Source organism: Mesoplodon mirus (genome assembly GCF_964341445.2).
Source record: "Mesoplodon mirus genome assembly, chromosome: X".
Classification (NCBI taxonomy): Eukaryota; Metazoa; Chordata; class Mammalia; order Artiodactyla; family Ziphiidae; genus Mesoplodon; species Mesoplodon mirus.
In genome coordinates, this window is record NC_138981.1 from 56,581,126 (window position 1) to 56,598,326 (window position 17,201).

General features: G+C 37.0%; 1 protein-coding gene across 4 annotated transcripts in view; it reads right to left on the reverse strand.

Annotated features, from left to right (window-relative positions):
* OPHN1 (oligophrenin 1) overlaps positions 1 to 17,201 on the reverse strand; it is a 627,727-nt gene that overhangs the window by 94,408 nt on the left and 516,118 nt on the right. For all 4 annotated transcript variants that reach the window (XM_082609561.1, XM_082609562.1, XM_082609559.1 and 1 more), the window contains one exon: positions 2,577 to 2,736. In XM_082609561.1, the coding sequence (XP_082465687.1) occupies positions 2,577 to 2,736 (160 nt within the window). The remainder of the gene's footprint in view (positions 1 to 2,576; positions 2,737 to 17,201) is intronic.

The window sequence follows — 17,201 nt, forward strand, 5'->3', positions numbered from 1 at the left end:
TTCCCTCTCCATTTCCTCTCTGAACCATCTTCTTATGTTTCCTCTTTTGATTAATCCTTCTGGCCTCCTTTTTGTACCATGAACATGATATACACATTTCTGCCTCAGGGATTTTCCACTTACCATTTCTTCAGCCTAGAATGATTTCCCCCCAGATATCTGAATGAACAATTCCTTTATTTCCTATGGGTCTCTTCTCAAAAGTCCTTCTCGATGAGGTCTTCCTGGCTACTGTATTTAAAATGTGAAAACCACTTCTCAACCCTTCCTATTCCCCTTTTCTGCTTTACTGTTCATCTTAATGCTCATTACCATTTAACATATTATATATTTTAGTTATATTGATACTGTTTTTCTAAATTACCTGAGGGCTGTATTCCCATGCCTAAAACAGTACCTGGCAAATGTGGATACTCAAAACATATTTCCTGAATGAATGAACCAATCAGTTAATCAATAAATTATATCTGGGCTATAGACCAAGAGTCAGAAAATTACAGCCCACAGGTCTGCTGCCAGTTTTGTCAATAAAGTTTTATTGGAACATTCATTTTTTTTATGTTATCTATGACTGCTTTCCCAATACAAAGGTGGAGTTGAGTAGTTGTGACACACATCTATGACCTGCAAAGCCTATAATACTTATTATATGGTTCTTCAATAAAAAGTTTGCCAATCCCTGCTTAGGATTCATAGTCAACTACTTCCTTGATATTGCTGTCTGGATATATTCCAGAAATCTCAAATCCAATCTGCCCCAAACTGAGCTTTTTCTCCCTCTTTCTAAAATTTTCCCATTCTGTATTTCTTATATGTATGAAGTAGAGCCCCATCCACACAGTCTCCCAAATGTAACTCTATTCATCATACTACTCTAATTTGAAGCAAGGCTTTCCCAAGCCTGCAAGAACAATTTCAAACATTCTAAACTCCTTAATTAGACAAAGCCTAGTCCTTTTAGGACATGGCCACCATCTGCCTCCAGTCACATCTCTTGCCACTCCTATTTCCATTTCATGTTCCAACAATATAAAATGGTTTGGGGTTTTAGGTCCTTGGACCTTTGTTCATGCTGAACCATCTCCTTGAAATTTCTTTTCCTTATTTCCCTTTCTTTCCCACTTTAAGTATTGGCATAGGTTGTACTTCTCTGCAAGTACCCATCCTTGATTATCCCAAAGTGTCCTGTATATACTCAATAATATCACTGTACCAAAATGATTGGTAAGGCAGCACTGTATAGTGATTAAGTACTTCAACTCTGAGCCAGGTACATGGATTTAAATTCTAGCTCTCTCACTAGCTAAATGGCCTTGGGCATGTAACTGTCACATATCATGTGTTTATTATCATCTTCACATTTCAGCTGAAACAAAATGACTATCAGAGAAGTTACATTGCTCAATGTAACACAGATAATATGGCAGAGAATGTCAATTGTTCTCCAATATCCATTCTCTCCTTCTTTTAGTAAAAGAACTAAAGTCTTAGCTAGGCACATGGCTGCCCCAAACAAAAACTAAATTTCCCTGCTTTTCTTATAGCTAGATCTGACCATGAGATTAAATTCTGATAAATGGTATGTAAATAAAAGTGATATGTGTGACTTCCAGGTCATTGCCTTAAAGGAAAGGGTTATATCCTCAGGTTTCTTTCTTTCATACTTCCCAATTGATATTAATGTAGAAGATATTTGGTCATGCAGATGAAGCAGCACCTTAGGGATGACAGAACAACAACAAAGAAGTAAGCTGGGTTCTAGCCTTTGTCAAGTCACGGTATCAGGCCTGGACCACCTTGCTGAACTGTTCCAAACCAAGAAATAAATGTCTCTTGTGTTGGAGCCACTGTGGTATCTTAGTAGCCTTACCTGTATCTTACCTAATACAACTAGTAAGTGGAAGAGCTTGGATTTGAACTGTGCATACCACCTGGACTATATCACCAGTCCCCTCCCCCTGAAGAAAAGTTTTTATTGAATTATGCTCTTCTAGGATAGCATTGGCTGCTAGAAATCCTAGAGTCAAATGTAGGGCCATCCGTAGCAAGTGTATAGGACTTGTCATTAAATATTTCTTGTCTAGCCTCATTCCTGGGTTCATTTTCTATCTGTATCATGATTTTTTATTTGACCTAATTACAATGTACACTACCTCATATTTTACATACCATATAAATATAACACCTTAAATTCTTTAGAATGTTATGGGGTTTTAATAAGTATTGCTTTCTTTATGGTTTAATTGTACATATACCACTTTTATACCTGTCATTTTCCTTTGTTTACATGGTTGTCTCCATATTATACTATTAACTCTTTAAAGGCATGTACAATGATATTTTTCTTCTTCTATACCATCTTGCATGGGGTCTGATAATAAAATAGTTGCATGCTCAAGCAATGTTTGCTGAACGAATGAATTTCACAGGGTCAGAAATGCTATTAAATGTCATTGTGTCATATGGAATTTCCTTCCATTATAACTTGAGCCAGAGAGAAGACACAACTCTAAAAATTGGCTAGGGGAAAGTGTCACATGGTTGGAGGAGTGATGGTGAGGATAGGAAATACATACCTTGACAAAGTGCTCAATTAGGATTTCCACCACAATGTTCTGGAATTTGATGTTCATCATGGCAGCCACAGTGTCCTCCTGAGCTCTCATGAGAGTGGGCCCAAAGATCACCCCCATGTTAGAGGGGGTCATAAGATTCTCTTTGCTGTGCTCACACACACTGCCAGAAGAGAAAGGAAATGATTAACAAGATTTTCTCCAAGACCCCATTGTAACCAAGACTGCGTTAGATGCTTTAGGGGGTAAGAGAAACTAAAAAGTAAAAGAAAAGAAGAGGCCCAAAACATATATGGGAAGAAAAGATTACAAAGGAAGCAACTAGCAAAGAATACAAGATAGCATATAATTAGGGGCCAAACTGAGCCATAGATAACTTAGTTTGTATCACTGTAAAAGTCACGAGAAGAGGGGTGGATGGCTATAGTATTTGGAAAGACAGGAGGGAAGCAAGAAGGTATTCCAGGGCAAGAGGTACAGCATGTATAAAGCATATATAAAGAAGAACAAAGCGTATAGAGAAAGTGCCTACCAGTCTCACCAGTCAATAATCTAGTCTCTTCCCCAGCCCTAGCTAGAGAGGCAAAAAACTCAAAAAGTCAAGGGAGATCCTTAAGATTAGTACTTTATCATTGTCCTCACATTGCAGATGAGAAAACAGAGGTCCAAAGAAGGAAAGAGATTTGGCTGAAGCCACAGTCAGTTAGCCTGATTAGAGAAGGGCCTCTAATCCCAAATTTTCTGGTCCCTAGTCACTTCCCTTATTTAAATTACCTTAAGTGGCTTCCTATCACTTATAGGACACTTATAGGACTCTTCAAAGTAGCAATTAAAGTCTTCAGTAACTTGACACATATTTCCAATCCCAATGCACAGCTTGGGCTCTGAAGCTGACCTGGATTTGAATCCCAACTCTGCCACCCATTAGCCATGGAACAGTGAATGTTGCTGACCTAACTTCTCTGGGCTTCAGTTTTCTCACTTGCAAAAATAGTATCCACCTCAGACAGTTGTGAAATAAATAGAGCTAAATTGCTTTAGCATGGTATCCTGGAAATATTCCATTGGAAGTATCTGCTGTTATAATGACCTCTCCAGGAGCCTCCATCTAGGCACTGCTGATGTCTGACACTCTTAAATACTACACTGCTTAGATGAAGTTTTCTGGCTATATCATGCTGTTTCAGATCTCCGTATCTTTGCTCATGCCATTCCCTGTTTAGAATGTCTCCATCCTCCTAGATCCAAAGAATGTCTATCCTTTGAGATTCACTTTAGGTGACATCTCCTTCAGGGCTCTCACAGCCCACTGTCCTCATCTTGATTGACACTATTGGCAAGTTGAATATATTGCAATTTTCTGTTTCTTATCTGCCTTTCCTACTAGGTGGTAAACAACTTCCAAGTGTGTGTGCCTCACACAGAGCAGACACTAATTAATTATTTTTAATAGAATTGAGAGCCTCTAGCACTCTTTCATGTAGTACTGGAGGCAGATAAGTAAAAGGTGTACAGCCCTTTGTTCAGTTTGGCTGTGGGAGTGGGGAGATAAGGGAATGGAAGAGCCCACCACAAACACTAATTTTCAAAACTTGCCCAGGTCAAGCGCCTTGAGAGACTGACCCCATTAAGAGACAGGCTCCGGGTCACTAACAAGGTAATTGACAGGGACAGAATCCTTAGACAAATCCTAATGAAGTCTGTTAAGCCCATGACAAAGGCTGGGTGCCATTCAGATGATAATGAACAGCAACTATTCACAGGCCTTTGGTATTGCTGGACTGGTGATGGATCCCTTTTAACAGTTTAAATACTTCTGCAATTAACCCTTATTTTTTAGTGACAGAATATTTCAGATGTTAAAATGGAAAAGCAACTCCATGCTGCCACCAAGATCCAGAATGGCTAAACCACTAGTAACAAGGCAAGGACACTTGTGAGACAACAGCCTCCAGCATGTGTAAATGCTTATCTCCTTTTTTAAGCTTTGAAAGAAAGTGACTTTGGTTAAATATGCCAGAGCTCACTTAATCTGCATAACTCCAAAAGGCAGAGTATATTATCTCTGAAGCCTAGTTTCACAGAGGGTAAAGAACTTAGTTAATGTCAAACAGTTTGTGAATACATGGCAATACAGGGATTCAAACCCATATTTGTTGGGCTCTAAGTCTTACAGTCATCCCATTGCATCCCACTGCCTGCTTGTCTAGTTCCTGTCAAGATATCAGCCCCTATGGGGGCCCCTTTAAGCTAAAGCCACCTTCTATTTCTCTGATGGAGGTTCGAGGTATTCTATTTAGGACACTCTTTTCATTCTTAATCTTCTTATGAGATTTGAAAGGTAATCTATTCTTTGGGGAGGTTTCTTTCTATTTGACATCTCTCCTTTTGTTATACATTTAAAAAAAAATCATTAAGAGGCATAATTGTGGGTTAATAAGATGAATGAAACCAAAAATAAGGGCATCATGAGTAGTTAATTAGGTGGGAGTTTGTAATATGATTCGGAAGCAAAGAAATCTTAAATTCTCTAGTCCACTTAGACTAAAGAAAATAGATACAACTTCTTTTTTTAACATCTTTATTGGAGTATAATTGCTTTACAATGGTGTGTTAGTTTCTGCCTTATAACAAAGTGAATCAGCGATACATATACATATATCCCCATATCCCCTCCCTCTTGCATCTCCCTCCCACCCTCCCTATCCCACCCCTCTAGGTGGTCACAAAGCACTGAGCTGATCTCCCTGTGCTATGTGTCTGCTCCCCACTAGCTATCTATTTTATATTTGGTAGTATATATAAGTCCATGCCACTCTCTCAGTTCATCCCAGCTTACCCTTCCCCCTCCCCGTGTCCTCAATGGATACAACTTCTTGAACATCAAAATTTAAACCAAAGAAAACAGGTATTAGAGAGAGGTTATAAAAAGCCTCCAGTTTAGGAAAAAATAATTTTGATTAGATGGTTTAGATCAGAGGTCATAAATTAAAATGCCTATAAAAACAGAACTACCTTATGATCCAGCAATCCCAGTTCTAGGTATATATTCAAAGGAAATGAAATCAGTATCTCAAAGAGAATATCTGTACTCCCATATTCATTGCAGCATTAGTCACAATAGCCTAAGTGTCCTTAGATGGACAAACAGATAAACATATACACACAATGGAATATCAATAAGCCTTAAAAAAGAAGGAAATCCTGCCTTTTGCAACAACATAGATGAACTTAGAGGACATTATGTTAAGTGAAATAAGCCAGACACAGAGTAGAATGGTAGTTGCAAGGGGCTGTGGGAGGGGAAAATGGGGGAGATGTTGGTCAAGAGGTACAAATTTTCAGTTACATAAGATGAGTAAGTTTTAGAGATCTAATATATAGCAATATGAATATAGTTAACAATACTGTATTTTTGTGCTTGAAATCTGCTAAGAGGGTAGAACTTAAGTATTCTTCATAGAAAGAAAGAAAGAAGGAAGGAAGGAAGGAAAGAAGAAAGAAAGAAAGAAGGAAAGAAAGAAAGAAAGAAAAAGAAAGAAGGGAAGGAGGGAGGGAGGGGAGGAAGGAAGAAAGGAAGGGAGAAAAAGGTAACTATATGAGGTGATACATATAGTAATTAGCTATATTATGGCAATTATTTCACAACATATACATATACCAAACATCATTATGGTATATAAGTAATATACCATAAATATATACAATTTTTATTTGTCAATTATACCTCAACAGATATGAAAAAATAAAAATAAAAACTGAATAAGTTCATTAAACTGGTTCCATCACTAATGCGTTGTATGACTTTGGGCCTATCTTTTTCCATCCCTAGGTATCTGTTCCCTCACCTATAAAATGAGGTGGTTATTGGGTAATCTAAAGAGCCTTTCAGCTCTGCCATTCAGTGACTCTCAGAAAGTCCTTCCCTTGAAAATAATGGAAAAAAGAAACAGTCACACATTACATGTCTACTGTTGGAAGAACATAGAACCATTTATTAAGTATGTATGCCCTCCCCACTGTAAAGACCACCCCCCGAAAACCCAAAATAACCAAAAAAAAACCCACCCCAAATCCCCAAAAAACCAATCAAAAAAAGAACTTGAATCAGAGCAAGCCTCTTGATTCAAAATATGGGAAAATTTAAAGGACAAATGACCTGTTTTCTTTTTTCTTTTTTCTGTTTTTTTTTTTTGTGTGTTACATGGGCATCTCACTTCTGTGGCCTCTCTCGTTGCAGAGCACAGGCTCCGGACGCACAGGCTCATGGGCCATGGCTCATGAGCCCAGCTGCTCCACGGCATGTGGGATCTTCCCAGACCGGGGCACGAACCCGTGGCCCTTGCATTGGCAGGCGGACTCTCTACCACTGTGCCACCAGAGAAGCCCCAACCTGTTTTCTTTAACAAATAAATTATAAGAAACAAGAAAGAGATGAAGAAGAAACTTATAGATTGGGAACATGGTAAAAACACAGAGGCCCTATCCTATCAAACTTTGGCCTCTGTGTTCTTTATTAGCCCTCCAAGTGATTCTGATACACACAAAAGATTGAAAACTACTGCTATAGACAAGGGATCACCAAACTATGGCCCTTGGGCCAAATCCAACCTGTTTTTGTAATTAAAGTTTTATTGGAGTATTGTTATGCTTATTCATTCACATATTATGAATGGCTGTTTTTGTATTATAAAGGTAGAACTAAGTAGTTGCAACAGAGTCCATATAGCTCACAAAGCCTTCAATATGTATTATCTAATCCTTTCTGGAACACATTTGCTGACCTCTGCTAGAGATTAAAAGAGACTTAAAAAACATCTGAAAAGATTCCTATGTGTGGACGTTATTTTGATCCTTATTAAAATATATATATATATGACATATTTGAGACTACTGGAAAATTGAACACAGAATATTTAATGATTTTAAGTAATTATTAACAGTTTGTTTTCAGATGTGATAATTATATTGTGTTTATATGTACAAAGAATTTTCATTTTTCAATATACATACTGAAATATTTATGGATAAAATAATGTCTTAGATTTGCTTCACAGTAATATAGGAGGAAGAGAAATGAATAGGGATATAGATGAAACAATGTTTGCTACGTGTTGAAAATTGTTGAAGCTGGGTGATAGGCACATGAGAGTTCCTTATAGGCACATGAGAGTTCCTTATACTATTCCTTCAGACTCAGGATGCCACAGGATTTAAAAAGTCCCCCACCCTCCTCAACAAGATTTTGGCTAAAGATTTAAGAGGATTATACCTGGATCAAGGTTGAGTAGAGGCCTTTCCAGCCAGAACAGAAAAAAGCATCTGAAGTGACAAAAACCCTTCTTAAGGACATTATACCTAGGTACGGCTTTCCCTCTACTATTCAGAGCAACAATGGATCTGCTTTCATCACAGAAATAATGCAAACAGCAAATAAAGGTTTAGGTATAAAATGGAAACTTCACTCAGCATGGACACCCCAATCTACAGAAAGGCTAAGAAGATGAACCACACTCTGAAGAAAATGCTCGCCAAGCGATGCCAGGAAATTCATCCAAAATGGAACAAGGTCTTGCTGGTTGCTCTCCTTTGTATACTGGTGGCCCCTAGAAGTGGGCTAGGTATACAGGATACCACTCTTACCCATTAAGAGTAAAGAAAGAGAAACATTTCTAACACAGGAGGCAAAAATTAAACAGTATGTACAACAGATTGGTCAGTTGTTAACCACTGCATGAGTTTGTGTTCCAGAGGTCTCCCCCTCATCTGGAGGCTCCCTTGTATCCCTTTAAAGCAGGAGACCCAGTGCTGCTGAAAGTGGGAAAAAGAGCAAGGGGGCTTCCCTGGTAGCACAGTGGTTAAGAATCTGCCTGCCAATGCAGTGGACATGGGTTCGAGCCCTTCTCTGGGAAGATCCCATATACCGCGGAGCAACTAAGCCCGTGCACCACAACTACTGAGCCTGCACTCTAGAGCCCAAGAGCCACAACTATTGAGCCCACGTGCCGCATCTACTGAAGCCCACGTGCTCTAGAACCTGTGCTCCACAATAAGAGAAGCCTGCACACTGCAACAAAGAGTAGCCCCTGCTCACCGCAAATAGAGAAAGCCTGCATGCAGCAACGAAGACCCAACACAGCCAAAAATAATAAATAAATCAAAAAAAAAGAGCAAGGATCTGAGCAGCAGCTTGAAGAAAAACAGAAGGGATTCTATGACATTCTTCTTACTACTCAGAAACTTTAAGTATTTGTTCCGACAAGCAGAATGAAAGTTCTGTTTTCTTATCCTTTCTCATACCTCTTATGTGCAAAGCTATAGATCCATATGCTGATCCTTTTGATAATTCTAACTGCCAGATATGTGGTCAGCTTCCTATTTCTGGGTCTTCAGGACTGCCTTGATGGGTTTTCCCCATACGGGAAATGGTTTGGAAACAACTGGCTACAACAAGTCTCTCCGAAGTACCAGTTCCACACTAGGCTTCAGACTTATTCCCCTGAATTCCTAAGGAAATGAGATCTTTTCTGTCTACTAAAGTTCCAGCTGTCATTCCTCTTACCTCTAACTGGGCCTGTTGCACCAAAATGGCAGACCAAGGGATTGAGATCTTAATCACATAAGGCTCGGATCCAGGATTTGGAGCTCAAATATTGTAAATTTGGTATCTACTCCCCAAAATTTAGACACCCTATCTCAGCAGGAAGTAGAATGGTCATCACCCAGTTCCCTGAAAGACTTGGGGAAAGATAAAACCAAAGTGGGGATTAAAACCGAGTTCCCCTAAAACCAGTTTCCTCTGCTGAGTTTATGATTAACATCTCTATCCAAAATGATTGTTCCCTTTCTCATCTAATATCTGTTCTCCTCAAGATTGAGGAGGATCAAAGAAAAAGGGGGAAGTGAGACCAAGCAGGGCCCTGTGGGACTCCCAGGCCTCCCCGTTTCTTGTAGGCAAGACTCCAGCCTGCATGACTTTCCCTGTGTTCCAAAGGGCGGATTTGAAGAGCTGCTAATCAAGGGAGAAGCAGCCAGGAAACCACCTGAGGAAAGACTAAAGGAACCAGAGAAGCTCATCAAGAAGATTACCTGAGACCAGATTAGAGGAGTGAAGGCCCTACACATAACCTAATCTTGTCAGAGACCCCACCCTTGAACCACCGTTATAAAACCCTTCATCAAATCCTCTGGGGTTGGGACACATAGTTTTTCAGGCAGGCGCCAGCTGTGTCCCCCTTTGCCTAGCAAAATAATAAAGCTATCCTTTTCTATTCACCCAAAACTCTGTCTCCAAGGTTTGATTTGTCACTGGTGTACAGAGAAGCTGAGCTTTTGGTAACATCCCAGTCCCTGAAGATGATGCCCTTAAGGGCAGACAGCTTTGGTTTCATCCATTGGTGTTATATTATCCATAATTTACTTCAAATACTGCAACATAGCCAGTACAATGTCCTAAATTTCATCAATGTCATCAATTGCAATCACACCATTATTTTATAATGTACCACTGAGAAAGAAGAAACTTTCACTGTCAAATCATTATGTAATATTTTGAAGACATTTTAAATAGAAAATAAACTCAACAATGAACATAATTTAACTAAAATGACTACAACATGAGCAGCTATGATCATGTTCATGCATGTAGAGGTTATGATAATTACATAAAAACCGCTACCTGACAACAGTGATTTTAAGAAACAATTGATTCTAAGATGCATCCAGAATTCAGGTTACAATTTGAAAAAGACAAGTGCCCCTTAGAATGGATGAAATTTGATATATGTGTTTGTTAGTTTTCATGCACACCCTAGGACAGGTCAGTTATGGTTGTAGTATTCTAATTTTAAATGCATATTTACATACTCTAGGGCTGATTAATTAGTATTTAAAAGACTCTAATCAGAAGCCAGAGGGGCTACTATAAGCTTCAGCTAACCTCATCTCCAATCAACACCAATGGCTCTGTTAGTTAGCATGGTTGGTGGCAAACTGACTTCTCATTGCTTAGATGTGTCAAGATACATGGATTGTGGATTGGCTAGAAATATTGTACAGACATTCTCAAGCTTTCATTGACAGGTTAGAATAGAGCAACAATCAATCTTAACATCAGTAAGGTGGGTCAACTCATATTATGCATCTTCAGATGTGATGCAGCATAAGGTACACAAAATCACCTATGATGTGTTCTACCCCCAAAATAGTTAACTTGAATCCATCTAGCCTTAAAATACAACCTCTAGTTTATAAGAAATAAAGAAAATAGGGGAACAAGCTGAAAAATACAATGACAAAAGTAGACAAAACTAGTGAGAGAGTGGTGTGGACATATATACACTACCAAACGTAAAATAGATAGCTAGTGGGAAGCAGCCGCATAGCACAGGGAGACCAGCTCAGTGGTTTGTGACCACCTAGAGGGGTGGGATAGGAAGGATGGGAGGGAGGGAGACGCAAGAGGGAAGAGATATGGGAACATATGCATATGTATAACTGATTCACTTTGTTATAAAGCAGAAACTAACACACCATTGTAAAGCAATTATACTCCAATAAAGATGTTAATAAAAAGACTCTACAGAACAACTAATTTTTGGGTCAACTAAGGAAATGTTAATATGGTCTGGAGAGGTAGAACTTGTTGAACTGAAAAAAGGTGGAAATTGTTGAACTGAAAAAAGTTTGGTGTTACTGAACAGCATAACCTCAATTTGGTAAAAAATGTAAATGTGTTTGTGTGTGGGGTGTGTGTATACATAAACACACACACACACACTCACAGAAAGATCCAGAAGAAAAAACATGAATATATTAATAGTAGTGATTTTTGGATGCTGAGAATAGAAAGCTTTTATTTTGGTTTATTGACTTGTTTTGCTCTTCTATATTTTCCAATCTCTACAATGCAATGGTATTGCTTCAGAAATAACAGAAGTGGTATTATTACAAAAACAAGAAGATTCTAATAAGCCTAAAAGCTCACACCCTCTAGAATGGTAGTCCAAGCCTAGGATTGCAAAGGGGTCTTGCATTTGGGCATTAGATCATGGGATTTTATTGCCTGACTACAGTTGCGTTGCTGTAATATTATCTAATCTGTTTCAATTTAAACTTTAATGCATGATGCAGTCAGAGCAACTGAAAGGAAAGAGAGCTGAGACTTCACTGAGTTTACAGAACAGGTTGTACAACTGTTTTGAATCTGCTTCGAGATAAATACCTGCATGAGTGGCAGAATTAGGTCTGAGGCTTGCTTGCATTGTATATGCCACTGGTCATGAGATTGTGGGGGAGGTAACCTGTACCATTCTCCTACTTCAGATTAATGGAAGCAATAGGTAAAAAGCAAAAAGAATAGAATAATTGGGAATCTCAAATTGGCTGATATCAGTTTGTGTTTGCCTGTTATTAGCCTAGAAAATGGGCCAGCAGTGGGAACACACTACGAAGGCATAAGTTATAATATCATATAGCCTATGAAAGCAGTGGTAGGCAGGCAGGAAAATTATGTGAATTCTGAAAGCACATAGATTTTCTTCTCCTGTGTAAATTTCCCTGTTGGAACTAAGCCTATTTTTATTTGCATTTTCCCTATAACTCTTGGTTATAAAGATACAAAAAAGTTGAAAGAATGGTACTATGAACATTAATACTGTCTATACCTAAATTCAGGAATTAACATTTTTTCCTACATTTGCTTGTTCTCTCTGTATATTTTTTTATGAGCCCTTTAAAAGTAAATTGTTTCAACCTTAAATACTTTAGTATTCATCTCCAAATAATAAGCATGCTGTCCTACAAAACCACAATAACATTTTTATACCAAGGAAAATTTATAATAATTCCATATCACCTGATATCTGGTCCATATTCAAATTTTCTCAAATGTCATGAAAAAATTATTTTACAGGTGGGTGTTTCAAATCTAGATCCAAAGTTCATACACTGCATTTGTTTCTGGTTTTTTAGCCTCTTAATACAAAACAGTACCACTACCTTTTTTCCCCAGGACATTGACTTTTATAAAAATTCCAAGACAGTTGTCTCAAAGAATGTCAAACATTCTGCATTTTTCTATACCCTGTATTTCCTGTAAACTTAAAAGGCTAAATTTGATTGGGGTTAAACATTCTTGGCAAAAATATTTGTTTATGTTGTATACTTCTTACTGTATCCCATCAGGAGGTAGATAAGGTCAGTTTGTATCATTATTAGTGATGCTAAATTTGATCAATTAACTAAGGTGGTATTTGCCAGATAACTTTATTGTAAAGATACAGTTTCCATTTGTAATTAGTAAGTAATCTGTGGGTAATACTTTGAAGCTATATGAATATCTTGTTCCTGAAAAATCTTTTACTCAGTGGTTTTGATCCATGCCTGAAACAGGGTGCTGAGGTTGCAAACTCGTAGTTTTTCTTTTTGTTTTCTTTCTTAAGTGTAGTTGATTTACAATATTAGTTTTAGGTGTACAACATAGTGATTCAATATCTTTATAGATTATACTCCTTTCAAAGTTATAAAATATTGGCTATATTCCCTGTGCTGTACAATATATCCTTGTAGCTTATTTATTTTATACATAGTACTTTGTACCTTAGTCCTCTACCACTATCTTACCCCTCTCCACTTCCCTCTCCCCACTGGTAACCACTAGTTTGTTCTCTACATCTGTCAGTCTGTTTCTGTTTTGTTATGTACATTCGTTTGTTTTATTTTTTAGATTCCACATATAAGTGACAACATACAGTATTTGTCTTTCTCTGTCTGACTTATTTCCTTAGCATAAATACCCTCCAAGTCTATCCATGTTGTTGCAAATGGCAAAATTTCATTCCTTTTATGGCTGAGTAATATTCCATTGTATGTATGTATACCAGCTGCTTTATCAATTCATCTGTTGATGGACACTTAGGCTTCCACATCTTGGCTTTTGTAAATAATGCTGATATGAACACTGGGGTGCATGTATATTTTTTGAATTAGTGTTTTGTTTTCTTTGTATATATACCCAGGAGTGGAATTGCTGGATTATATGGTAATTCTAGTTTTAGTTTTTTGAGGAACCTCCAAATATTTTCCATAGTGGCTGCACCAATTTACATTCTCACCAGCAGCATACTAGGGTTCCTTTTTGATGACAGTCATTCTTTTGTTTGTTTGTTTGTTTAGCAAGAAGAAAAGAGGTTTTTTTTATCACTATGGATGATAAATGAAACGAGTAAATAAAATTATACTTTTAATATTGATTTACAGTATTTCAAATATCTCTGGGTGTTTATATTTAATCTATGTATCCATTCAGACTTCTTAAAATTATTTTCATAAGCTAATGATCCACACAGAATTTAAAAATTCACAGTATCCTTCAATTCTATTTATTTTATTAAAATCCAGTCCTCTACCTAATTGCATTTCTTTTCTTCTTTAAAATATAAATAGTGGCACTTAAAATAACACTAACAATTGCAACAGATCCAACCACTGACAGTACCAAGATAGAAATGTTAACTCTGGGATTTGGATGACTTTCACCAGGACTGTGATCTGCTTGAGAAATAAAGAAAGCTACTTGTGTAAAGTTGGATACTTTTGATGTCAAATTGCTTTTATCCACACTTTGAATGGCAATGAATATGTGGGTTGCATTTTCTTCTGAGATATTTCCTGGTTTGAATGCAAAGGTTTCCTTGGAGTTGGCCTCATTTGGTAGCAGATCAGTAGTGTTTACTTGCAGAGCATAGTCAAAATCATCCCTTAGCTCCAGGATGTTTCCACTTATTCTTATGATATACTGTTGAACTTAGGGGAAAAAAGGTGCAAATGATGTAGGAACTGGAGCATCCATTTAAAATTCCTTTTTATTAATTTTTCTCAAAAATATTTAGTTATGTCAAGCTTATACTCATATCTAAAGTCTTATTTATTTTTCTATAAAAGCTGAATTCTGATTTTGAAACTCTGCCAAATGCTACCTTCTCTGTATGAAAAGTGGTAGCAGGTTATAATGTGTCACATTTGATTGATTCAAAACATGAGATTATAAAATTAATACTTTTCTGAGCTATCAATTAAAAATTATTTTCCTCTTACCCTTACACCCTTGCTTTTGCAATGAGTTCCTTTCACTTAATCAACACTGCATGACACTTTGTCCTTACCGTTTACAACATCAAAATCATCTGGTGCTGTCCATGTTTTTCTAAATAATTTTAATTGTAGTATAGTTGATTTACAGTGTTGTGTTAGTTTCTGCTGTGCATCAAACTGAATCAGCTACGTATACATAGATCCCCTCTTTTTTGGATTTCCTTCCCATTTGGTCACCACAGAGCAGTGAGTAGAGTTCCCTGTGCTATATAGTAGGTTCTCATTAGTTATCTATTTTATACATAGTAGTGTATATATGTCAGTCCCAATTTCCCAATTCATCCCCCACCCCCTGATGACAGTCATTCTGACATGTGTGAGGTGATATCTCAATGCGGTTTTGTTTGCTTTCTCTGATTATTAGCAATGTTGAGCATCTTTTCATGTGTCTGGTGATCCGTATGCCTTTGTTGGAAAAATATCTATTCAAGTCTTCCCATTTTTTAATCGGGTTGTTTTTTCAATATTGAGTTGCATGAGCTGATCATATATTTTAGATATTAACCCCTTATTGGTCATATCTTTTACAAATATTTTCTCCAATTTGGTAGAATGTCTTTTTATTTTGTCAATGGTTTCCTTTGCTGTGTGAAAGGTTTTATGTTTACTCAGGTCCCATTTTTTGTTGTTGTTCTTTTTTTTTCTTGCTTTTGTTTACTTTGCCTTAGGAAACATCAAAAAATATTGCTACAATTTATGTCAAAGAGTGTCTTGCTTATGTTTCACTCTAGGAATTTTACAGTATCTGCTCTTACATTTAGGTCTTTGATCCATTTTGAGTTTACTTTTGTGTATGGTGTTAGAGAATGTTCTAATTTCATTCTTTTACATGTTGCTGTCCAGTTTTCCCAGCACTGTTTATTGAAGAGACTGTCTTTTCTCCATTGTATATTCTTGCCTCCTTTGTCATAGATTAACTGACCATACGTGCGTGGGTTTATCTCTGGGCTCTCTATTCTGTTCCATTGATCCATGTGTCTGTTTTTGTGCCAATAACACACTGTTTTGATTACTGTAGCTTTTTGAAAACTAGTTTTTCTAATTCTATCATTCCTCCCACATTTATTAGCTGGTATTCTTCAGTAATAAAGGGATTTCCTTACTCTAACTACCTCCCATGGATTTTTTATTTATTCAAAATGTTATTATCAAATACAGCACTCATTGTTTTTGATGTTTCAGTTGCTCCAGATGTAATCAGTGTCAGCCTTTTCAAGCAGATTCCTGAATCTTTGTGACATGACCCTATTAGTTCATGAGCTCTTCTTTGCTTACAAAGGTATACTTGATCCAAGGCTCACCTTGTATTTTCCTTGCCCCAGACCTGGAATCAGCCAGTTCTCTAAGAAGACTTGGCACTTTTGAGAAGGGAATGTTATTTAGACACAAAAGATCTGGGCATTACATGTGTCTATTGCTTTCTTGGGTAGAATCATTTCAAGACTGGTTAAGTGAATAGAAGATTTTGTTGTTTTGTTTTTAAATCATGCGTTCATACTGGCATTCTCAATTCAACTTTACCATTATAGATTTTTTTCCTTTATATCTTGAATTTTGTATCCATATCTCTTTTTCTTACACCATAAACCTTGGCTTCTGATAATATTAATATATTTACTATTTTTTACTTTATCCTTATGAGATACATATACATAAAATAATTTCAAGTTATAATTATAATATTACTAGTACTAATAAACCTACTGGGTGATGCTTACAACTTTTTTTGCAGTTTTTTTCCTGTTTTTAGAATATATTTCATTAGCATGAATCAGAGGCTGTGTTGACAAGTTAGATGAAATAACTGTTTTCTCTGTATGACTATGCTATGAATTTGATAAACATTTAGATTCATTTGCTTTTTTACATTCCATTTTAGGGTTTTTAATGTTTTCCTTTTGATTTAATATTACTTTTTAGATACCTAAAATATTAATATGGCTCAAAAATCAAAACCATAGAAGGAGGTGGACTCAGAGGAATCTAGCTCTCATCTTTGTCCCTTCCACCCTAGTCACCACCTATCCCCTGTAAAAAAAAAAAAAAGAGAAGCCTCAATTAAATATAGTCAGGAGACCAGAAGGGGGAGCCCTCATACCCTGCCATGATAGCAGAGCCCAACAGGAAGAAAACAGATTTTTCTTTCCTGCCAAGGACTCAAGCCAATGAAAAGCTATGGACTCTTTGTTTACTATAGCCCTCCCAACTTTCTTTTCCCCTCTATAAAAGTGTTGTCCTTCCATTGTCATGTGGGGACTTGCCCATTGTTTGGCATGGTTGCAGATTCCAAATTACAAATCTCTGCTCATCCCAAATAAACCCATTTTTGCTGAAGAAATATCTGGTAGTCTATTTCAGGTCAACACCCCTGTAGTAACCATTTTCATTAGTTTGTTTTTATAACAGCATTATTGAGATATATTTCATATACCATAAAATTTACCCTTCTAAAAGGTACAATTCAATGGTTTTTAA